Source organism: Anopheles stephensi, chromosome 3 (assembly GCF_013141755.1).
Source record: "Anopheles stephensi strain Indian chromosome 3, UCI_ANSTEP_V1.0, whole genome shotgun sequence".
Classification (NCBI taxonomy): Eukaryota; Metazoa; Arthropoda; class Insecta; order Diptera; family Culicidae; genus Anopheles; species Anopheles stephensi.
In genome coordinates, this window is record NC_050203.1 from 71,524,427 (window position 1) to 71,546,090 (window position 21,664).

The 21,664-nt window shown below is 46.6% G+C and overlaps 11 protein-coding genes across 29 annotated transcripts in view; 5 read left to right on the forward strand and 6 right to left on the reverse strand.

Annotated features, from left to right (window-relative positions):
* LOC118514290 overlaps positions 1-21,664 on the reverse strand; it is a 163,555-nt gene that overhangs the window by 6,266 nt on the left and 135,625 nt on the right. For 7 of the 13 annotated variants that reach the window (XM_036061046.1, XM_036061047.1, XM_036061040.1 and 4 more), the window contains 2 exons: positions 16,803-17,063; positions 13,992-14,165 (listed from right to left, as the gene is read on the reverse strand). In XM_036061046.1, coding sequence (XP_035916939.1) covers positions 13,992-14,165; positions 16,803-17,063 — 435 coding nt within the window. Of the gene's footprint in view, positions 1-13,991; positions 14,166-16,802; positions 17,308-17,366; positions 17,435-21,664 lie in introns of those variants that run through there. The other 6 variants (XM_036061052.1, XM_036061043.1, XM_036061044.1 and 3 more) reach the window with 6 other exon arrangements.
* LOC118514294 lies at positions 165-21,127 on the forward strand. Of its 3 annotated transcripts, XM_036061063.1 has the most exons (5): positions 165-222; positions 282-699; positions 3,205-3,372; positions 18,153-18,453; positions 21,088-21,127. In XM_036061063.1, the coding sequence occupies exons 1-4, from the start codon at positions 217-219 to the stop codon at positions 18,413-18,415; spliced, it is 855 nt and encodes a 284-aa protein (XP_035916956.1). In that variant the 5' UTR covers positions 165-216; the 3' UTR covers positions 18,416-18,453; positions 21,088-21,127. The 3 variants fall into 3 exon arrangements, with proteins under 3 accessions (XP_035916956.1, XP_035916957.1, XP_035916955.1); XM_036061064.1 differs by lacking the exon at positions 18,153-18,453 and having other exon boundaries at positions 3,205-3,378; positions 20,819-21,127; XM_036061062.1 differs by lacking the exon at positions 21,088-21,127 and having other exon boundaries at positions 3,205-3,378; positions 18,159-18,480.
* On the reverse strand, positions 1,127-1,830 carry LOC118514308 (adult cuticle protein 1-like). Its single transcript, XM_036061092.1, has 2 exons — positions 1,766-1,830; positions 1,127-1,688 (listed from the first exon to the last, which is right to left on the reverse strand). The coding sequence occupies exons 1-2, from the start codon at positions 1,769-1,771 to the stop codon at positions 1,197-1,199; spliced, it is 498 nt and encodes a 165-aa protein (XP_035916985.1). The 5' UTR covers positions 1,772-1,830; the 3' UTR covers positions 1,127-1,196.
* On the reverse strand, positions 2,011-2,689 carry LOC118514301. Its single transcript, XM_036061080.1, has 2 exons — positions 2,619-2,689; positions 2,011-2,550 (listed from the first exon to the last, which is right to left on the reverse strand). Exons 1-2 carry the CDS (start codon positions 2,622-2,624, stop codon positions 2,080-2,082), a joined length of 477 nt encoding a protein of 158 aa, XP_035916973.1. The 5' UTR covers positions 2,625-2,689; the 3' UTR covers positions 2,011-2,079.
* LOC118514315 (cuticle protein 16.5-like) lies at positions 4,592-5,260 on the reverse strand. The gene is made up of 2 exons (XM_036061099.1): positions 5,143-5,260; positions 4,592-5,068 (listed from the first exon to the last, which is right to left on the reverse strand). The coding sequence occupies exons 1-2, from the start codon at positions 5,146-5,148 to the stop codon at positions 4,661-4,663; spliced, it is 414 nt and encodes a 137-aa protein (XP_035916992.1). The 5' UTR covers positions 5,149-5,260; the 3' UTR covers positions 4,592-4,660.
* Positions 7,510-8,118, forward strand: LOC118514316 (adult cuticle protein 1-like). Its single transcript, XM_036061100.1, has 2 exons — positions 7,510-7,610; positions 7,673-8,118. Exons 1-2 carry the CDS (start codon positions 7,605-7,607, stop codon positions 8,042-8,044), a joined length of 378 nt encoding a protein of 125 aa, XP_035916993.1. The 5' UTR covers positions 7,510-7,604; the 3' UTR covers positions 8,045-8,118.
* On the forward strand, positions 11,069-11,853 carry LOC118514306 (adult cuticle protein 1-like). Its single transcript, XM_036061089.1, has 2 exons — positions 11,069-11,205; positions 11,285-11,853. Exons 1-2 carry the CDS (start codon positions 11,200-11,202, stop codon positions 11,780-11,782), a joined length of 504 nt encoding a protein of 167 aa, XP_035916982.1. The 5' UTR covers positions 11,069-11,199; the 3' UTR covers positions 11,783-11,853.
* On the forward strand, positions 14,613-15,500 carry LOC118514296. 4 transcript variants are annotated; one of them, XM_036061068.1, is made up of 3 exons: positions 14,613-14,765; positions 14,835-15,143; positions 15,180-15,500. In XM_036061068.1, the coding sequence occupies exons 1-3, from the start codon at positions 14,643-14,645 to the stop codon at positions 15,429-15,431; spliced, it is 684 nt and encodes a 227-aa protein (XP_035916961.1). In that variant the 5' UTR covers positions 14,613-14,642; the 3' UTR covers positions 15,432-15,500. The 4 variants fall into 4 exon arrangements, with proteins under 4 accessions (XP_035916961.1, XP_035916962.1, XP_035916963.1 ...); XM_036061069.1 differs by having other exon boundaries at positions 14,835-15,080; positions 15,144-15,500; XM_036061070.1 differs by having other exon boundaries at positions 14,835-15,080.
* On the forward strand, positions 15,596-16,372 carry LOC118514314 (cuticle protein 16.5-like). The gene is made up of 2 exons (XM_036061098.1): positions 15,596-15,745; positions 15,823-16,372. The coding sequence occupies exons 1-2, from the start codon at positions 15,740-15,742 to the stop codon at positions 16,303-16,305; spliced, it is 489 nt and encodes a 162-aa protein (XP_035916991.1). The 5' UTR covers positions 15,596-15,739; the 3' UTR covers positions 16,306-16,372.
* LOC118514310 (adult cuticle protein 1-like) lies at positions 18,685-19,465 on the reverse strand. Its single transcript, XM_036061094.1, has 2 exons — positions 19,316-19,465; positions 18,685-19,238 (listed from the first exon to the last, which is right to left on the reverse strand). The coding sequence occupies exons 1-2, from the start codon at positions 19,319-19,321 to the stop codon at positions 18,747-18,749; spliced, it is 498 nt and encodes a 165-aa protein (XP_035916987.1). The 5' UTR covers positions 19,322-19,465; the 3' UTR covers positions 18,685-18,746.
* LOC118514305 lies at positions 19,561-20,284 on the reverse strand. Of its 2 annotated transcripts, XM_036061088.1 has the most exons (3): positions 20,233-20,284; positions 19,918-20,163; positions 19,561-19,881 (listed from the first exon to the last, which is right to left on the reverse strand). In XM_036061088.1, the coding sequence occupies exons 1-3, from the start codon at positions 20,236-20,238 to the stop codon at positions 19,630-19,632; spliced, it is 504 nt and encodes a 167-aa protein (XP_035916981.1). In that variant the 5' UTR covers positions 20,239-20,284; the 3' UTR covers positions 19,561-19,629. The 2 variants fall into 2 exon arrangements, with proteins under 2 accessions (XP_035916981.1, XP_035916980.1); XM_036061087.1 differs by having other exon boundaries at positions 19,561-20,163.

A 21,664-nucleotide genomic window follows, 5' to 3' on the forward strand; every position in this document is an offset into this window, starting at 1 on the left:
GAACCTTGACGGATAGTAATGAGCTCAATCACCAGTGTTGACTTTTATAGAAAGTAATAGTTTTTCCTTTTACTATGACAAGTTTGGTTTGGTTGAAGCTACTGATCGGATATTTGTTATAGCAAAACAGTTCAAGTATAAAAGATGTGAGCAACGTTGCTGAGGACAACAGTAGCACATTGTCAGGCTTACAGAACGCAGCAGTTAAACAACACAATGAAGGTAATCAAACAAATTCAGCATATTCGATGGAGTCCTAACTTGACATGATTCTCCAAAAGGCATTCATCGCGATCGCTGTCCTGGCTCTGGCCGCTGTCTCCAACGGATCATACCTGCCAGCTGTGCAGTCGGTCCTTCCGTACTCCTACAGCTCAGGACTCTATGGCCTGAACGGCTATGAAGGTCTGGGCCACTACTCTGGACTCGCTGGACTGGGATACTCCTCGGTGCTGGATCATGGACTGTCCTACCCGTACTCGGCCGCTCTCCCGTACTCTGTCTACAACAACGGTCTGTATGGAGGATACTACGGTGCCAAGGTAGCTCCGACTGTCGTCCAGGCCAACGTCAACACTCTGAAGACGGTCAGCCCTCTGGGTCTGTATGGAGGATACTACGGCGCCAAGGTCGCTCCGACTGTGGTCCAGGCCAACGTCAACACTCTGAAGACGGTCAGCCCTCTGGGTCTGTATGGAGGATACGGTGTGGAGCACGGATACGGTCTGGGTCACGGATATGGCTACGGATACAACAATTACCTCCCAGTCCAGGCTCATGCTGCGAAGTACGTTGCTGCCAACCCGGGAGCCGTCCATGTGGCCCCTCTCCCAGGACATCTAGTCAACCAGAAGTCGATTGTGGCGTAAATGAATGTGATAATGATCAATTGGACAAGCATGTGTAAATAAACAAAGGGTTTTATCAAAACACATACTCTACCTTCAGCAAATATTAACCGAAAAATCCAAAAGCTTTTGCAAATTTCTTCGAGACTTCAAAGATTTTATAAATACTTAAACTATCGAGTTTGGTAAAATATTGGCGAAACAGCCAAGCTCTGCATGTAGAAATGCTATCAGTTTTGCAAAATACTTGTTACAGAAAACAAAACCTCACAAACGAATCATGTTGTACATTTGTTCAGGATCATTCAATCCATGTCACAGGGCTTTTATTATGGGAATAAATTAGGTTTACAGAGTTCCAGGAGCTGGCTCAACGTTCAGCGACTGCTGGTTGACGGCGTGTCCGGCCAGAGGAGCCTCATGGATAGCACCACGGTTGGCGGCCACATAGCGAGCTTCCTTCTGGACCTGAGCGTAGACGGTCGGGACAGCCTGGACGGCCTGGACGTAGTTTCCTTGATCGTAAGCGTAGGCAGTCGGGGCAGCATAGGCAACAGGGGCAGTCTGGACAACAGTGCGTTGAGCGGCGTACGAGATGGGAGAAGTATAGGTAGCAACCGGGGCAGCATAGGTGGCAACTGGGGCAGCATAGGCAGCGACCGGAGCGACACTGGCGTGGCTGGCGTAGGTAACGGCCGGGGCAGCGTAAGCGGTGACGTACTTCGGAGCCACGTTCTGCTGGACGACGGTCGTCTCGGGAGCGGAGTAGACCACCGACACCGGAGCAATACCGGCCTCAGCGACGACGGCCAGAGCCACCATGACTACAGCTGCGATGCACTGCGGATGGACAGGAAGAAATGGTTGGTTAGTCAGGGATGAATCGCTCCCGAAAGCTTGAGAAGTCCTTCAATTACCTTCATGATTGCTGGTTGGAGGTTTGGGATTGATGCTGGTATGCGATCGAGTCGAAGATCGTTCAAGTTCTGATTGATACGAGAGCAGAGATGTCTTTTTATACCAACAGAAGCAGCGGACGGTCGCGAATCTAATCCCAAGTGAATGGCCAAACTAGATCCACAAAAAATGCAACACAAAAAACGAACGAACTTCTCCGAAATGCACGACGAACGATCGGACAAAGAGAACGAGGAAACATGGCTTGGGTTAACATTCATACGTCATGGATCGGAGCCGGAGCCGGTTTATTAAAACAATATTATTTACACATTTACAACACATATTTGGCAACTGGAGCGGCCGACAGGTACTTGTTGTATCCCAGTCCGTAGCCGCCATAGTTATACAGACCATTATCGACGACTGGGGACACCAGCTTGTTGTATCCGAGACCGTAACCGCTGGCAAGGACCGGAGACACCAGTTTGTTGTATCCTAGGCCATAGCTGTTATCAACGACCTTGGTGTATCCCAGTCCGTAGCTGTTATCAACGACCTTGGTGGCCAGCACCGGAGCAACCGACGGATATTCGACCACCTTCTTCACGGCCGGATAGGAACTGTAGTACGATGGGTAGGAGTACTTGTCCACAGCTGCTGGCAGACCGTACGACGAGCCGACGACCACCTTCGAGAGAGGAAGTCCATAACCGTAGCTCTGGTAGGACAGATCGTCAGCGTATGGCAGGTACGAGGCCTCGGACGCAGCGACGAACGCCACAGCCATGATTGCAATGAAGAACTGGAAAACACGAGATAATCGTTAGAAAAGTGTTTATCTATTAGATTGGAGAATCTGAAGTAGCTCACCTTCATTTTGATGGATGTTGTTGTTGATAGAAGTGCTGTGCGAATACTGATGCCGATAGCGTCGATGGTCTCATCTTTTATAGCGCCACCTACCGGAAGAGTAAATCGAAAGGAAAACTCCATCGTCAAGGCCGGTTTTCGGGTGGAAAATGTGTCGCTTTGGGTTTGTTATAAAAGCGGACGATATTTGGGTCAAACGATCACAGTTCACTTGCAACGTTTTCGCGATCAAATCCAATCAATCGGAGCACTCAACTGTAAACATGAAGGTGAGTTTTGTGGTAGCATTTGTCGTATTTATTGATACTGATAGCAAGGGAATCGATTTGTTTCAATGTCCAGGGATTCATCGCGATCGCTGTCCTGGCTCTGGCCGCTGTCTCCAACGGATCATACCTGCCAGCTGTGCAGTCGGTCTTTCCGTACTCCTACAGCTCTGGACTCTATGGCCTGAACGGCTATGACGGTCTGGGCCATTATTCGGGACTTGCTGGACTGGGATACTCCTCGGTGCTGGATCATGGACTGTCCTACCCGTACTCGGCCGCTCTCCCGTACTCTGTCTACAACAACGGTCTGTATGGAGGATACTACGGCGCCAAGGTCGCTCCGACTGTGGTCCAGGCCAACGTCAACACTCTGAAGACGGTCAGCCCTCTGGGTCTGTATGGAGGATACTACGGTGCCAAGGTCGCTCCGACTGTGGTCCAGGCCAACGTCAACATCCTGAAGACGGTCAGCCCTCTGGGTCTGTATGGAGGATACGGTGTGGAGCACGGATACGGTCTGGGTCACGGATATGGCTACGGATACAACAACTACCTCCCAGTCCAGGCTCATGCTGCGAAGTACGTAGCTCCCAATCCGGGAGCCGTCCATGTGGCCCCTCTCCCAGGACATCTAGTCAACCAGAAGTCGATTGTGGCCTGATTTGTGATATTTAGCAACTGAATCGGATAAATATTTATTGTTTATAAAATATATCCAGAATTTTTAACGAAAAGTGTTTCTAGTGTATTCTTTGCTTGATGTTTTTTTTAATTTATAGTCTAAAGATTTTGCCAGATGAAGATTTTCATTATTTAGGATTTTTTTTATGAGGATCCATCATGCAGTATTTTTTTAATTCGAGAATTATGGTTTACTTTAAAGTTAGCTCAAGTTGTACAAAATTTAATACAGCCAACATAATAAAATTTAATTTTAAATCTGCCCTCATTTTTACAAAACCTACCTTAATTAAAAAGCCGTCTAGTAAAGTTTGCATGATTGTCATTATTATCAGGAAATAGTCAAAAAAATCTTTCATACCCACAACAAATCCTCATATTGTGTACACACCTTCCAGCCGCCTTTTTCGGTCTCGTAAGAGAACGCAAACGAGTTTTTGCCCTGATTCCGTTACAAACCGGAAGGGTTTCCGAGGGGTGTTGGTCACCACAACAACACGCCTTCCAGCACCGGTATCGGTTACGCACCGTTACGCACTCTTCGACTGCCGAGAGCGAGAGTTCCAAATTTCAAGATCAATGCCAACAGTGTCGAGTGTGGAACCGGTTTTTCTTTCCTTCGTCCAATGCAGTTGCGTTCGTGTAGGCCCGATTGACGACGAATGAGGTGACGAATTGCAGTGCACTATAATTACAGACCACCAAAAGCTGAGAGCTGCTAACCGAACGTTACAGTAAAAGCCCGTATTGGCCACAAGGTGGTACGTTAAGTATGAGTTTGCCAAAGATGCGGACGTCCTTGGGCAGTACGTTCGAGGCAACTCTGCTGACACAACAAAGCAGAAACTCACTCGGAGGCACGGTAGAAACCGACGCCCAACCGTCCTTATGATGGCGATCCGTAAAGGGTACAGCCGATCGACAGTGCGAAGTGCAATGTCATGGTGTACCGTGATCGCTGGGACTGGTTTCGGATGTGAACTTCAGCGATCATAAATCGGGGATGAATTCTTCCAGTACTCGTTTAAAATTTACATTAAGAAACTCATTTTATTGAGGTAGCAACAGACCGACAGTTCCGCGACCACTCACTTACAGAGTTCCGGGAGCGGAAGCCAAGTTAAGCGACTGCTGGTTGACGCTGTGTCCGGGCAGTGGGGCCTCATGGACCGCACCACGGGTAGCGGCCAGATAGCGGGCTTCCTGCTGGACATGGGCAGCGTATACGGTGGCCTGCGGCACAGCATAACTCACAGCTGGGACGGCGTGGACAGCGGTACTAGCGTAGGACACGGCCGGGACGGCATAGCTGTGGGCGGCGGCCACATATGGCGAGGCAACGTACGGTGCAGCGTAACCGGCCACGACGTACTTCGGGGCGACGTTCTGCTGAACGACCGTGGTCTGCGGAACAGAGTAGGCCAGCGGGACGGCGTACGACGCGATGGCACTTCCTTCGGCGGCAACGGCCAGCGCAACAATGACTGCAACAACGATGCACTGGAAAGAAACAATCGAACAATTAACTCCCACGTCCAGATATCGCAATTTCCCCTAAAGATCTCCAACCATACCTTCATGTTTGTAGATTGGGGTGTTTTTGGTTTTAACTGGAGGTTGCTTCTGAACTAAGCTGAACTCAACCAACGTATGATACTGTCAGGACTCCTGTGCCGAGCCTTTTATACCAACCCCAAAAACGCTAGAACCTAAACACTCACATTCTTTGAGTACATACAAATCTGTCCCAACCTCACCGTTGGCTCCCAAAAACGCAAACCAAACCTCCCAGTCCCTTGCTGGGGTGGGGATCGCGTTTTTTAACCGTTACCGATCGGTTCCTTCGCATTGGTTCCTTTGTCCGCATGCCTTTCCTTGCAATCTGTGGCTCCATTCACGTTTCCATTCAACCGGAGCTGCGTGCGTATCGCACATTCCTTTCGAGATATCGAGCGCGTACGCGATTGTAGTACACACACATACACACACTTTGAACTCACGCAACACGGCAGCATTTTGACACCAGGATGTGGGGAATGACTTTCGATAATGGGATAGTGGAATCTGTGGTCGAATAGGTGCACAAACGGATATTGCGATAGTGATCGATTCTTGTGGTCTAGCCTTTTGATTTGTACAAGCGATAGTGAGGACCTCAACTCGAATGCCAGATCCGTGTCTTGTTAGACATAGAAACACCAGAGCGATACGTTTTGTTTCCTTAAGATTTTATTTCGTTCGCTGTATGTTTCTCGGATGATATATTACACAAATTTTTATTTTATTTTATTAAAAACGTATTTTTAATATTTGTCCTCGTTAAATGAAATCCAAAACAAAGCAATAAGAAATACGCATGCAGCTTTTGGAACATAACAACAATCAAAAAGCGTTGAAGAAGTTTTACAGAAGTTTTTTAGGTGGCTTTTTAAAGAGCTCTTCTTTCTGTGAATAAATATTTCCTTACATATTTTAAATCTCCATAAAAACCTCGATAATTGCAAGTGATACTCTACTTCATGCTGCTAATCAACAAAACAAAAAGAGATTGTTTTTTTTTCAGATAAATTATGATAATATAAAAGAAAGTAATTGAAATACGACCACCACTTGTCTACCCTCTAACAATTATGACAATTGTTTCCATAAGAAGTATTTCCCCGAATTAATTAGGGTAATATTTTTTGACTATACGGCATCTAGCCGTCATTCTTTAAATAAATAAATAAATAAATAAACAAATAAATAAATAAGGGTAATCTGTTTAAATTTCCTAAACAAAAAGTTACCGGCACGAATTGTATATCGAACGTGATCTTCAACAATAATAAGAACGAACAATTGTATTGTTTATATTCAAATATGTATTTTACTGATAGAGTTTTCCATTTTTCTAATCAAGGTCACGTTTATAATTTTTATTATAATGCTGCTTCTTTGGCACTACAACCTCGAGAAGTTTCGGCCTGCTATTGCTGACGTTCTGTGACTTGATTTTACCCGTAACTGGATAGTTAGTCCTGTGCACCGAGAGGCGGTCTGGATGGGATTTGAAACCCTGTTTTATCGTTTGAAGACCGACGCTGCTGTCGTCTTGGCCACCGAACCGCCCCCAGTTATTATTAAAAGGTTGATTAGCTTTAGCTAACAATAGAAGATCCTCGATTGTAACCTGGATAACTAATCTTTCTGTCTTTAGGGTAATTTTTTCTTTTTTGTTTACTTTTTCTAATTCTTTATCTTCTTTGGCATTACAACCTCGAGAGGTGAGGATAGCCAGTCCTGCATACGGAGACAATTCGAACGGTAGATTCCGAGAAGACGATCCGAGGATTAGATATCCAGCCCAGTCATGAGAATGACGACAATACGAAGGTGAGCTCAAGCCCTCAATTTTGAATAAATTAATTATTTCTAAACAATGCAACATTTTGATATTCATTTTAAGATTGATCTATTTCAAAGAACAGCTCAATTGAGAGTATATCACAAGGAAAACTGATAAAACTATTAAAAATATTATTAAATGTTGTTCTTATCATCACATCTAGTGTCGTGTAATAAGAGATAATTGACCATCACGGGCTTGCACCCACGGACACTGCCTCAACCAAAGCACCTGTATGTGCATCTTCGGTATCAAATTACTGCCCCGTAGTACCTTAAACTGGTTGACATTTTTACCACCCGTTGTACAACAATTGTTCACCGCTTTAGAGGGTGATTTCCGGTTGGTAGCAATATTGCACTATTTGACGCACGTCTCACCTTTCGTGGTGATCGACTGAACTGCAAAAGGTGGGAGGTCTCGGAATGAGTCTCCTTTCAGGCCTTTCAGAACTTCGTGTGCGTACGCGCGTCGAGGTCATTGGCCATAAGGGGGAGCCAACACTCGATCGCGGTTGATTGAGCTAAAGAACTGCGTTGCGTTATAAATACCGACCGAACGGTGTGTGAACTGTATCAGAACCATCTGAGCAACATTCAGAGCAACAGCAGCAAACCACAACGCTTGCAAATCCTCAAATCAACAATCATGAAGGTAAATACAGGACTTCGCCGCCTGCTGCGAAGGAGTCGCTCATAATCGTGTCCTTTTTCCAGTGCATCGCAGCTGTAGTCATGATGGCCGTCGCCGTTGCCGTCCAGGGATCGTCCGTTACCTACTGGGGCAATGGAGCAGCTCTGCAGCATTTGGCGCCAGTTTCGGTCGGAAGCTGGGTACAGGATAATTCTTACGCCAGAATTGTATCGCCCTGGAACTACGCTTACCAGGCCCCTGTCGCCGCTCACGTTGCCGCTGCTCCAGTTGCTTACGTCGAACCGTACGCCTACCAGCCAGCCGTGGCCGTTGTCGCCCAGAAGGAGGCCCGCTATCTGGCCGCTAACCGTGGTGCGGTGCATGAGGCGCCACTGCCCGGCCACACCGTCAACCAGCAGTCGCTGAACCTGGAACCGGCACCCGGAACTCTGTAAATTGAATGATCGGCATATAGGCGGCATTTGTTGAGTGCTGCAAAATAAAAGCGCGTTGTGATATTGTACAGTAACTGTTGGTGTTGTTGTTTGTTAATTATCTTCAAAATTTATTATTTAAAGCTTCATTTTAGACAATAATCAATAGTGCTTGACTTTGGTCATGTGTTTGGTCATTAATAGACCAAACAGTAAAAGCGGGTTCGTCGCTTACATCCCTGTTCCAGTTTTTCCTTCTGGGACGGGAATGAATTTTTTTTTAATTTGAATAAGAAGTAAAGAAACTTCTATATTTTATTTTGGAAAAAATTAAAAATCTTTAGTATATTCATCGATGATTATTGCTTCTCTCGGTGGTGAACAGTTTTTACGGGTTTGAGAGCCTTCTCCTTTATTTGCCGTTTACAATTGGTTGTGGTATGTTGGCGAGTAAACGGAGGCCGCGGAGGCATTGAGGAGGTGGTGTGAGAGAGAGAGAGAGAGAGAGAGAGAGAGGGAGAGAGAGAGAAAGAGAGAGAGAGAGTGTTTCTAAACACATCCTGTTCGTATCGCATTCACCGTTCGAGAGACCGGATTTTCCTTCCCTACTTCCCTAGTCCGTTTTACCATAAAGAAGCCTAAATTATAGCAAGTTCTCCGTTTATACGTTTTTTTTCTATTCGTGATCGCTATGCTAACAATGTTAATGTCGAATAGCTTTAACATTGCAGAATTAACGTTTTCCAACTGGAGCTAATATCAAAAAATATTTTTTTAATGCATTACTTTTATTTGTTGGCACTGTTACGGCAACTTAAAGCTATCATGATGATAAAATACGAAAAATCGATCAAAACTAAGACACTACCAATAACAAGGACTTACGGAACGAATACACACCACACATGGCTATAAAACGATCAGCGGAAACGGAATGGGACCAACGTTCCACTCAAGTCAAGTACTTTCCAAACTCGGAGCGTTCTCGCCGGGACGTAAAGGATGAACGCGGATCCGATTGTCCTTAAGCCCTGCAATGAAGGATCTCTGCATATTAGCGTCCGACCAGCGTACAGCGACCGCCATAATCCATGGGAGCCTTACAGGAAGTAGAGCAAACATCGTGAATTTTCACTCGATGGACTCGAGGCGCATCCGGGATCGAGCAGCCATAGGCTATCACACAACGGATGCGGACTCTGCTCCTGATCCAACTAGCGAGCAGTGCAGCGTTTTGGTCAAAATCGAATCAGTCAAATCTCGAGCCAGATGTTTCAACAGGCCAACAACAGCTCCGATGATGATGCGCTCCAGCTGGTCATGTAAGCTCAACTTAGCGTGAAGGAGCACTTCAAGGTCTTTGACACAACGATTTATATTTACTTCAGGCTATATGATGCGCATCAAAACTGAAATTTCTCCAAAACCAGAGGCAGCTCTTGGTTCAGTTGGTTGATATGAAAGTAAATACTTCAATAAAAAAAACCCAATTTTTTTCCTTTCCCAAAAATCGCATCTAGCACACGAGGACCAAATTTTTTTAATGTTTGTGAGAAAATGCAAAAATAAAATCCAAATTTATAGAGATGAAAGTCAGGTAATTCTCCTTTCACATCCAAAGAAAAATTACAAGCGTTCATTATAATTATTAAACAGATATGAGACAATTTTCGAAATAAAAAATATTTAGAATCCATATTAAAGAACCATTAGCCTTTGCCTTCTAGTGTAGCTTTCTGGTTAATCTGTTATGCTCCTCTAATTTCTTGGACAAGTCCAGGATCTTCCTTTATTTACTGATCAAATTTAAAGCTTGAAACTCTTATTGCCCCTCCATGCAAAACCCTGTTTATTTGACATTAAAACTAGCTCTCCGGCTTCAACCCTTATTTAATTATTTTGTCAAAATAATCACAGCTTAAAACAAGACCTGTAACGATATCAACAGGCGAACATGACCATAAGAAAGCCCAAAAAATGAGAAAGAATAATCTATTCGGCCTTGCTAGAGCCTTTACTCCATACGCCGATTCTTCTTCTCCGCACAGCTGAACGTGTCAAGGTCGTCACGTATTATGCTTCTATTTCTGCAAAGTCATCCGATAGGATAAATTTCGAACCATCGTGCTATGTAGTTTAAACCTTCTAATAGCAGAAAATTATACAAACACTTTCAGCCTTTTTCAAAATTACATAAATCAACCTTAATAAGCTCATGTATATTTAATGTAAAATTATTTACACCTCATAGAACGTCAACCTGAATCTGATTAGTTAATCACCACGATTAAAAAATTAATACCACAAAAACATACGTCAACGCAACAACAAAGCAACAAAGATAAGGCGGCGTCCTGGTCGATCCAGTTTCAGGAATGCCAAACAAAGCAAACGGGCAGAAGGTTTAAGTTTTGGCAAAGTGCCGGTTCTACGCAAAAACAACAACGCCCAGCCTCAATCTACCAGAACACCCTCCAGAACCCTGCGTGTGTGTGTGTGTGCTTCTCAAGTTATCAAATGCCGGCGGGCTGGAGACTTGATTACATTCTTGGACGACGACGCCATCCAGTCCGTCCGCTACGATGTGTTACGGTTGCTTTACTTTTAATTTCGTTGGGTGATGTTTTTTTTTCGTTGCGACTGCTTCCAACAGTGCGATAATTCGTTTTAGCATGCCACTCATGGTAACCGAAAACTAGTACAGGTTGTACCGGTTTCGTATTACATTCCCTTTTTTTAAGCTCGCCATTTCGGCCGCGGGAGTTCTTCAGGAAGTGGTCGCGTTTGCTAACTCCCGAAAGAAACGAAACTTGGTCGGAGTTAAGAGAGGAAAACTAAGAGAGAAAAAAACTACAATCCATGTGCTCAACCGCCCAGAACGCGATGTGTAGCGTAATCCTCTTTTTTGTAGTAATCTTGCTTGCCTGACTTTTCCTTTCACCGGTTCACGGAGGCGTTGGCGAGGGGTGGACAAAGATTTTGATCGTTTTTTTTTTTTTTTTGGAAACTATTTCGGACTATGATCGATCAAACTAACTCCACACTGTCCGTTTGATTTGAACGTCTCATATAAATAGTGCCCCTGGCTGCTAGTCAGTGTCACATCAAAACCGTTCTCAGAACAACACACATCAATTCCTCCAAACGGAACCACCAAACAACCCACAACTAGCATCATGAAGGTAAGCTACACCGGTTCTCGCTAGTGATCTTAGCGAAGCGTTTCATCGCTAACATCCTCGACTTTATCGTCTTCTCCAGTGCATCGCAGCTGTAGTCATGGTCGCTTTGGTCGCCACCGTCCAAGCTGGCAGCTATTACAACGCCGTCCCAACCGTGTACAGCGTACCGTCGACCACCGTGGTCCAGCAGAACGTTGTGCCGAAGTACGTCACCGCTTACTCTGCCCCGGCCGTTACCTACGCCAGCCACGCCAGTGTCGCTCCGGTCGCTGCCTATGCTGCCCCAGTTGCCACCTATGCTGCCCCGGTTGCTACCTATGCTTCTCCCATCTCGTACGCTGCCCAGAGCACCGTTGTCCAGGCTGCCCCTGTTGCCTATGCTGCCCCGACTGCCTACGCTTACGATCAAGGAAACTACGTCCAGGCCGTCCAGGCTGTCCCGACCGTCTACGCTCAGGTCCAGAAGGAGGCTCGCTATGTGGCCGCCAACCGTGGTGCTATCCATGAGGCTCCTCTGCCCGGTCATGCCATCAACCAGAAGTCGCTGAATGTTGAGCCAGCACCCGGAACTCTGTAAATATGTAGATACTCAGTGTTTGTTGGATTGTGAGAACGGTTTGGAATAAATTGGATTGTTGCAAGGATTAATCGGTTGTGTAAATGGGTACTTCGAGTGGAGCAGTGGAGTATTAACAGGTTGCGAAACAGTGGTGTAAGGTGTGGAGATTCGAATATTTGATGTGTTTGATAGAGACCTTCACAGGCCAGGAACCTTTATCGAATTCCATCCTGACCGATCCCAGTAGTATGGAATGACTATCAAACTACGTGATATCAAGAAGTCTAGTAAGCCATTAGATGGCCGGCATGATCAAGTAGGCCAAGCAGTTAAACCACAAAGAAGAAAGTAGCCTGGTGTATGGCGGAACCGGGGTTCAAATCCCTTCCGGGCCGTTCCCGTGTAGTGAGGAGGGACTATCCAACAACGTACGATCATTAATTCTGCCAGATTTGACCAGCATGACCTTAGAAGTCGTGAGGTCTCCCAGGCTCTCCAAATTCAAATGGTATCTCCACCGAGGAGGAACTTTTACATGCTTTAAGTTTGATAAGAATATTATTTGATCAGAGTGCGTGATATATAATGCCAAAGTAATTCATTTGATTGTAATGGATTTCAAACCAGTAGAACTACTAGAACCTCGGAGTTTTTACTTACAGTATGGTTTGAATTTGGGAGAGCATACATTTGATTACACGACGTTGTAGCTCAATTATTCGATAGATCATTGCTTCACGGGTTGATCTTCTGTATGCCTACTAAGTCTATAATTAAACGCCGACTCTATGCTGAAGCTCTTGCAGTGCATCATTTAAACCTTACCAGCTGTACCAATCCAGAACAATCTCAATTTTGTAAGCACTTTATCTTTTTTGAACCATAAATTGTGCTTGACTACTTGTACCCGCGTATCGACATCATCTAGAAACACAATCAAATTACGGCGATCTACAGTGCAACCAAAGTTCGCAACAATTAAGCCAGAGCGCGCCTTCGTACGGTTAATTGGATTACAAAAGCGTCTCCGTCGGCATAACATCGGACTTCATTTTTCACCGCCAGTCAGTTTGGGGTGTTGCTAAAGATCGCTTTCAATCGATCAGCGAGCCCCCAGCATACCGGAACGTGGTAACTTCTGGAACCGGTCGCAACCATTCCGCGGTTCTATGTTTCAACCCAAGGCAGACGGTTGCTGAAGCTGTCACAGGCCGAGGCGTGGTTGATCTTTCGCACCCCGCCACAGCACCACAGTGTGTCTCCGCCAGAACATTGGTGTAGCAAACAAGATGGTGGTGTATCAATTAATGCTGCGTTAAGTTATGGCCGCTTCAAGTGACCATTTACGAAGGGAGTGCACAAAAAAAGCAGGCAAATAAATAGAACGAATACAGTCACGCTCAAATAAATCGATCACACAATAACAATCTCAAGGTCACAGCGCCTGGGCCGGCATTACCTCGGGTGGGTCGCGGTTATGCGGTTAACATGATCTTTCTTACGTTGTCCCTTTTTGCTGCGTGCTTCGCTTGGAGACGCACCACAGGCAACGCACCATTTCCTGCTTCAACATCACCGGACCGTTCTTGGCAAAGAATCGTGGAGGCAACGTATGGCCAGAACGTTGACTATAATTATTACTTACACTTTGAAGTCTTTACGGTTCTTTGCAAACGAGTTCGTTGGTTTAAGGTTTCACTGCCACCAAAATTCATCTCCGTCAGACACGCCTAACGATCTGGTTTTCGTTCCGATGGTACCCACTCATAGTTCTGATCGTTAGAATATTTGTTCGAGACACCATTTTCAAACCAGCAACGAAGACATGTATTCGAAGGGAAGTCCAAATATTCTAGCCACATGAAACGAGAAAGGCAGTATTATGTGATCTCGATTCTACGATCCACCGAACACATTTTCCGCATTTCAATCAACCCTCATTATGGCAGCAGAACTAGTTTCAACCGGTATTAAACGAGCCTCCCAAACTGAAACCGGTATCGATGGAAGGCACATTTTTAAACGGTGTGTACAGATATGCGTCGTTTATTGGAAGTTTAGGCTACGATCGATTTTTGATTAACGATGTGACCTGGCAGGGGCACCACATGAACGGCTCCCGGATTGGCAGCAACGTACTTCGCAGCATGAGCCTGGACTGGGAGGTAGTTGTTGTATCCGTAGCCATATCCGTGACCCAGACCGTATCCGTGCTCCACACCGTGTCCTCCATACAGACCCAGAGGGCTGACCGTCTTCAGAGTGTTGACGTTGGCCTGGACGACAGTCGGAGCGACCTTGGCGCCGTAGTATCCTCCATACAGACCCAGCGGGCTGACCGTCTTCAGGGTGTTGACGTTGGCCTGGACTACAGTCGGAGCGACCTTGGCGCCGTAGTATCCTCCATACAGACCGTTGTTGTAGACAGAGTACGGAAGAGCGGCCGAGTACGGGTAGGACAGTCCATGATCCAGCACCGAGGAGTATCCCAGTCCAGCGAGTCCAGAGTAGTGGCCCAGTCCATCATATCCGTTCAGGCCATAGAGTCCAGAGCTGTAGGAGTACGGAAGGACCGGCTGCACAGCTGGCAGGTATGATCCGTTAGAGACAGCGGCCAGAGCCAGGACAGCGATCGCGATGAATCCCTGGACATTGAAACAAATCGATTCCCTTGCTATCAGTATCAATAAATACAAATCAATAAATACGACAAATGCTACCACAAAACTCACCTTCATGTTTACAGTTGAGTGATCCGATTTATTGGATTTGATCGTGAAAACGTTGCAAGTGAACTGTGATCGTTTGACCCAACCACCGTTTGCTTTTATAACAAACCCAAAGCGACACATTTTCCACCCGAAAACCGGCCTTGACGATGGAGTTTTCCTTTCGATTTACTCTTCCGGTAGGTGGCGCTATAAAAGATGAGACCATCGACGATATCGGCATCAGTATTCGCACAGCACTTCTATCAACAACAACATCCATCAAAATGAAGGTGAGCTTCTGGGAAAAATTCAAGTATACTTGATCGTCACTTTTCTAACGATCGTCTCGTGTTTTCCAGTTCTTCATTGCAATCATGGCTGTGACGTTCGTCGCTGCGTCCGAGGCCTCGTACCTGCCATACGCTGACGATCTGTCCTACCAGAGCTACGGTTATGGACTTCCTCTCTCGAAGGTGGTCGTCGGCTCGTCGTACGGTCTGCCAGCAGCTGTGGACAAGTACTCCTACCCATCGTACTACAGTTCTTATCCGGCCGTGAAGAAGGTGGTCGAATATCAGTCGGTTGCTCCGGTGCTGGCCACCAAGGTCGTTGATAACAGCTACGGACTGGGATACAACAAGCTGGTGTCCCCGGTCGTCGCCACCAAGGTCGTTGATAACAGCTACGGACTGGGATACACCAAGGTCGTTGATAACAGCTACGGACTGGGATACAACAAGCTGGTGTCCCCGGTCGTCGCCACCAAGGTCGTTGATAACAGCTATGGCCTAGGATACAACAAGCTGGTGTCTCCGGTCCTTGCCAGCGGTTACGGTCTCGGATACAACAAGCTGGTGTCCCCAGTCGTCGATAATGGCCTGTATAACTATGGCGGCTACGGACTGGGATACAACAAGTACCTGTCGGCCGCTCCAGTTGCCAAATATGTGTTGTAAATGTGTAAATAATATTGTTTTAATAAACCGGCTCCGGCTCCGATCCATGACGTATGAATGTTAACCCAAGCCATGTTTCCTCGTTCTCTTTGTTCGATCGTTCGTCGTGCATTTTGGAGAAGTGCGTTCGTTTTTTGTGTTGCATTTTTTGTGGATCTAGTTTGGCCATTCACTTGGGATTAGATTCGCGATCGTCCACTGCTTCTGTTGGTATAAAAAGACATCTCTGCTCTCGTATCAATCAGAACTAGAACGATCTTCGACTCGATCGCATACCAGCATCAATCCCAAACCTCCAACCAGCAATCATGAAGGTAATTGAAGGACTTCTCAAGCCTTCGGGAGCGATTCATCCCTGACTAACCGATCATTTCTTCCTGTCCATCCGCAGTGCATCGCAGCTGTAGTCATGGTGGCTCTGGCCGTCGTCGCTGAGGCCGGTATTGCTCCAGTGTCGGTGGTCTACTCCGCTCCCGAGACGACCGTCGTCCAGCAGAACGTGGCTCCGAAGTACGTCACCGCTTACGCTGCCCCGGTAACGACCTACGCCAGCCACGCCAGTGTCGCTCCGGTCGCTGCCTATGCTGCCCCAGTTGCCACCTATGCTGCCCCGGTTGCTACCTATGCTTCTCCCATCTCGTACGCCGCCCAACGCACCGTTGTCCAGGCTGCCTCTGTTGCCTATGCTGCCCCGACTGCCTACGCCTACGACAACGGTAACTACGTCCAGGCTGTCCCGACTGTGTACGCTCAGGTTCAGAAGGAGGCTCGCTATGTGGCCGCCAACCGCGGTGCTATCCATGAGGCTCCTCTGGCCGGACACGCCGTCAACCAGAAGTCGTTGAACATTGAGCCAGCACCTGGAACTCTGTAAACCTAATTTATTGTCATAATAAAAGCCCTGTGACATGGATTGAATGGTCCGGAACAAATGTACAAAATGATTCGTTTGTGAGGTTTTGTTTTCTCTAACCAGTATTCTGCACAACTGATAGCATTTCTACATGCAGAGCTTGGCTGTTTCGCCAATATTTAACCAAACTCGATAGTTTAAATATATATAAAATCGTTGAAGTCTCAAAGAAATTTGCAAAAGCTTTCAGACTTTTGGGTTAATATTTGCTGAAGATAGAGTATGTGTTTTGATAAAACTCTTTGTTTATTTACACATGCTTGTCCAGTTGATCGTTCTCACATTCATTTACGCCACAATCGACTTCTGGTTGACTAGATGTCCTGGGAGAGGGGCCACATGGACGGCTCCCGGATTGGCAGCAACGTACTTCGCAACATGAGCCTGGACTGGGAGGTAGTTGTTGTATCCGTAGCCATATCCGTGACCCAGACCGTATCCTTGCTCCACACCGTATCCTCCATACAGACCCAGAGGGCTGAACGTCTTCAGAGTGTTGACGTTGGCCTGGACCACAGTCGGAGCGACCTTGGCGCCGTAGTATCCTCCATACAGACCCAGAGGGCTGACCGTCTTCAGGGTGTTGACGTTGGCCTGGACGACAGTCGGAGCGACCTTGGCGCCGTAGTATCCTCCATACAGACCCAGAGGGCTGACCGTCTTCAGGGTGTTGACGTTGGCCTGGACCACAGTCGGAGCGACCTTGGCGCCGTAGTATCCTCCATACAGACCGTTGTTGTAGACAGAGTACGGGAGAGCGGCCGAGTACGGGTAGGACAGTCCATGATCCAGCACCGAGGAGTATCCCAGTCCAGCGAGTCCAGAGTAATGGCCCAGACCATCATAGCCGTTCAGGCCATAGAGTCCAGAGCTGTAGGAGTACGGAAGAACCGACTGCACAGCTGGCAGGTATGATCCGTTGGAGACGGCGGCCAGAGCCAGGACAGCTATCGCGATGAATCCCTGAAGTAGTTTGAATCATCTTTATGATTGTTCCTTGACGTTTCTATAATTATATTTACCTTCATGATTGTTTGAGTGCTCTTGCCAATTACTTGTCTTCACACAAGAGACGGTGGATATGAACTGTGACTAGAGGTTTCCATTTGGCTGTTTTTATAGCAAATTTGTTAAACTTCAATACTTTTACGACTTGTTCAGTGGACTCTCCTAAGCTGTGACAAAGTATTTCGTCCTTGTGGTTGCCAATTAAGCCAATAAACTTTACCTTGCATTTACTTCTTCACCGGCTCAAATGTATTCAAGCGTGACTAAATGTTATTTTACGATCCTCGACGGATAGTATTGAGCTCAATCACCAGTGTTGATTTTTATAGAAAGTAATAGTTTTTCCTTTTACTATGACAAGTTTGGTTTGGTTGAAGCTACTGATCGGATATTTGTTATAGCAAAACAGTTCAAGTATAAAAGATGTGAGCAACGTTGCAGAGGACAACAGTAGCACATTGTCAGGCTTACAGAACGCAGCAGTTAAACAACACAATGAAGGTAATCAAACAAATTCAGTGCATGTTTGATGGAGTCCTAACTTGACATGATTCTCCAAAAGGCATTCATCGCGATCGCTGTCCTGGCTCTGGCCGCCGTCTCCAACGGATCATACCTGCCAGCTGTGCAGTCGGTCCTTCCGTACTCCTACAGCTCAGGACTCTATGGCCTGAACGGCTATGACGTTCTGGGCCATTACTCTGGACTCGCTGGACTGGGATACTCCTCGGTGCTGGATCATGGACTGTCCTACCCGTACTCGGCCGCTCTCCCATACTCTGTCTACAACAACGGACTATATGGAGGATACTACGGCGCCAAGGTAGCTCCGACTGTCGTCCAGGCCAACGTTAACACTCTGAAGACGGTCAGCCCGCTGGGTCTGTATGGAGGATACGGTGTGGAGCAAGGATACGGTCTGGGTCACGGATATGGCTACGGATACAACAACTACCTCCCAGTCCAGGCTCATGCTGCGAAGTACGTTGCTGCCAATCCGGGAGCCGTCCATGTGGCCCCTCTCCCAGGACATCTAGTCAACCAGAAGTCGATTGTGGCGTAAATGAATGTGAGAACGATCAACTGGACAAGCATGTGTAAATAAACAAAGAGTTTTATCAAAACACATATTCGATCTTCAGAAAATATTAACTGAGAAGTGCGAAAGCTTTTGAAAATTTCTTTGAGACTTCAAAGATTTTATATATATATATTTAAACTATCGAGTTTGGTTAAATATTGGCGAAACAGCCAAGCTCTGAATGTAGAAATGCTATCAGTTTTGCAGAATACTTGTTAGAGAAAACAAAACCTCACAAACGAATCATTTTGTACATTTGTTCAGGACCATTCAATCCATTTCACAGGGCTTTTATTATGGCAATAAATTAGGTTTACAGAGTTCCGGGCGCTGGCTCAACGTTCAGCGACTGCTGGTTGACGGCGTGTCCGGCCAGAGGAGCCTCATGGATAGCACCGCGGTTGGCGGCCACATAGCGAGCTTCCTTCTGGACCTGAGCGTAGACGGTCGGGACAGCCTGGACGGCCTGGACGTAGTTTCCTTGATCGTAAGCGTAGGCAGTCGGGGCAGCATAGGCAACAGGGGCAGCCTGGACAACAGTGCGTTGAGCGGCGTACGAGATGGGAGAAGCATAGGTAGCAACCGGGGCAGCATAGGTGGCAACTGGGGCAGCATAGGCAGCGACCGGAGCGACACTGGCGTGGCTGGCGTAGGTAACGGCCGGGGCAGCGTAAGCGGTGACGTACTTCGGAGCCACGTTCTGCTGGACGACGGTCGTCTCGGGAGCGGAGTAGACCACCGACACCGGAGCAATACCGGCCTCAGCGACGACGGCCAGAGCCACCATGACTACAGCTGCGATGCACTGCGGATGGACAGGAAGAAATGATCGGTTATTCAGGGATGAATCGCTCCCGAAGGCTTGAGAAGTCCTTCAATTACCTTCATGATTGCTGGTTGGAGGTTTGGGATTGATGCTGGTATGCGATCGAGTCGAAGATCGTTCTAGTTCTGATTGATACGAGAGCAGAGATGTCTTTTTATACCAACAGAAGCAGTGGACGATCGCGAATCTAATCCCAAGTGAATGGCCAAACTAGATCCACAAAAAATGCAACACAAAAAACGAACGCACTTCTCCAAAATGCACGACGAACGATCGAACAAAGAGAACGAGGAAACATGGCTTGGGTTAACATTCATACGTCATGGATCGGAGCCGGAGCCGGTTTATTAAAACAATATTATTTACACATTTACAACACATATTTGGCAACTGGAGCGGCCGACAGGTACTTGTTGTATCCCAGTCCGTAGCCGCCATAGTTATACAGGCCATTATCGACGACTGGGGACACCAGCTTGTTGTATCCGAGACCGTAACCGCTGGCAAGGACCGGAGACACCAGCTTGTTGTATCCTAGGCCATAGCTGTTATCAACGACCTTGGTGGCGACGACCGGGGACACCAGCTTGTTGTATCCCAGTCCGTAGCTGTTATCAACGACCTTGGTGTATCCCAGTCCGAAGCTGTTATCAACGACCTTGGTGGCCAGCACCGGAGCAACCGACGGATATTCGACCACCTTCTTCACGGCCGGATAGGAACTGTAGTACGATGGGTAGGAGTACTTGTCCACAGCTGCTGGCAGACCGTACGACGAGCCGACGACCACCTTCGAGAGAGGAAGTCCATAACCGTAGCTCTGGTAGGACAGATCGTCAGCGTATGGCAGGTACGAGGCCTCGGACGCAGCGACGAACGCCACAGCCATGATTGCAATGAAGAACTGGAAAACACGAGACGATCGTTAGAAAAGTGATGATCAACTTGACTTGAATTGTAACAAGAAGCTCACCTTCATTCTGATTGATGTTGTTGTTGAAAGAAGTGCTGTGCGAATACTGATGCCGATATCGTGGATGGTCTCATCTTTTATAGCGCCACCTACCGGAAGAGTAAATCGAAAGGAAAACTCCATCGTCAAGGCCGGTTTTCTGGTGGAAAATGTGTCGCTTTGGGTTTGTTATAAAAGCAAACGGTGGTTGGGTCAAACGACCACAGTTCACTTGCAACGTTTTCGCGATCAAATCCAATCAATCGGAGCTCTCAACTGTAAACATGAAGGTGAGTTTTGTGGTAGCATTTGTTGTATTTATTGATACTGATAGCAAGGGAATCGATTTGTTTCAATGTCCAGGGATTCATCGCGATCGCTGTCCTGGCTCTGGCCGCTGTCTCCAACGGATCATACCTGCCAGCTGTGCAGTCGGTCCTTCCGTACTCCTACAGCTCAGGACTCTATGGCCTGAACGGCTATGACGGTCTGGGCCATTACTCTGGACTCGCTGGACTGGGATACTCCTCGGTGCTGGATCATGGACTGTCCTACCCGTACTCGGCCGCTCTCCCATACTCTGTCTACAACAACGGTCTGTATGGAGGATACTACGGCGCCAAGGTAGCTCCGACTGTCGTCCAGGCCAACGTCAACACCCTGAAGACGGTCAGCCCTCTGGGTCTGTATGGAGGATACGGTGTGGAGCACGGATACGGTCTGGGTCACGGATATGGCTACGGATACAACAACTACCTCCCAGTCCAGGCTCATGCTGCGAAGTACGTTGCTGCCAATCCGGGAGCCGTCCATGTGGCCCCTCTCCCAGGACATCTAGTCAACCAGAAGTCGATTGTGGCGTAAATGAATGTGTAAATAAACTTTATTTGCATTTTATTATTTTTGGTGAAAATGAGATGAACGACTTGAATTATTTTTATTTGTGTTTTTTTCGTTTTTTTAATGATGGTCGAATAATTAATGAATACAATGATCATAGAAAATCATGTTGTCCCTTCTATTGAATTGTTCTGTGTCATAAAGTTGCAATGATAAACGATCTTAATGCAGCATTATTTGGCTTGATTTATATAACAACTGTGACCTTGTGTAACGTTGTGTTGTTGAATCCTGAGCAACACATTGTTTTAAGGATGGTTTTTAACGTTTTAAATCAATTGTCTATTTTACGCATGGAAATACCCAATTTATCTGGTGTGTACATAATTTAACAGTTTGAGTATATTTTTAATAGAATAATATGAATATTTTGCTTCTCATAAAATGTCCTCTGAGTTATGGTTTCATTTACTTTTTATCATTTTCCCATTGCAATATTGATTAAAAAGGATGCCAATTTTAATATTATAAAACTGCAATCTAGTGCCAAATTAAATAAACCACTAACTGAAAAACTGTCTATTGTTAGTTAACTGTCTACTGTTGGACTGTA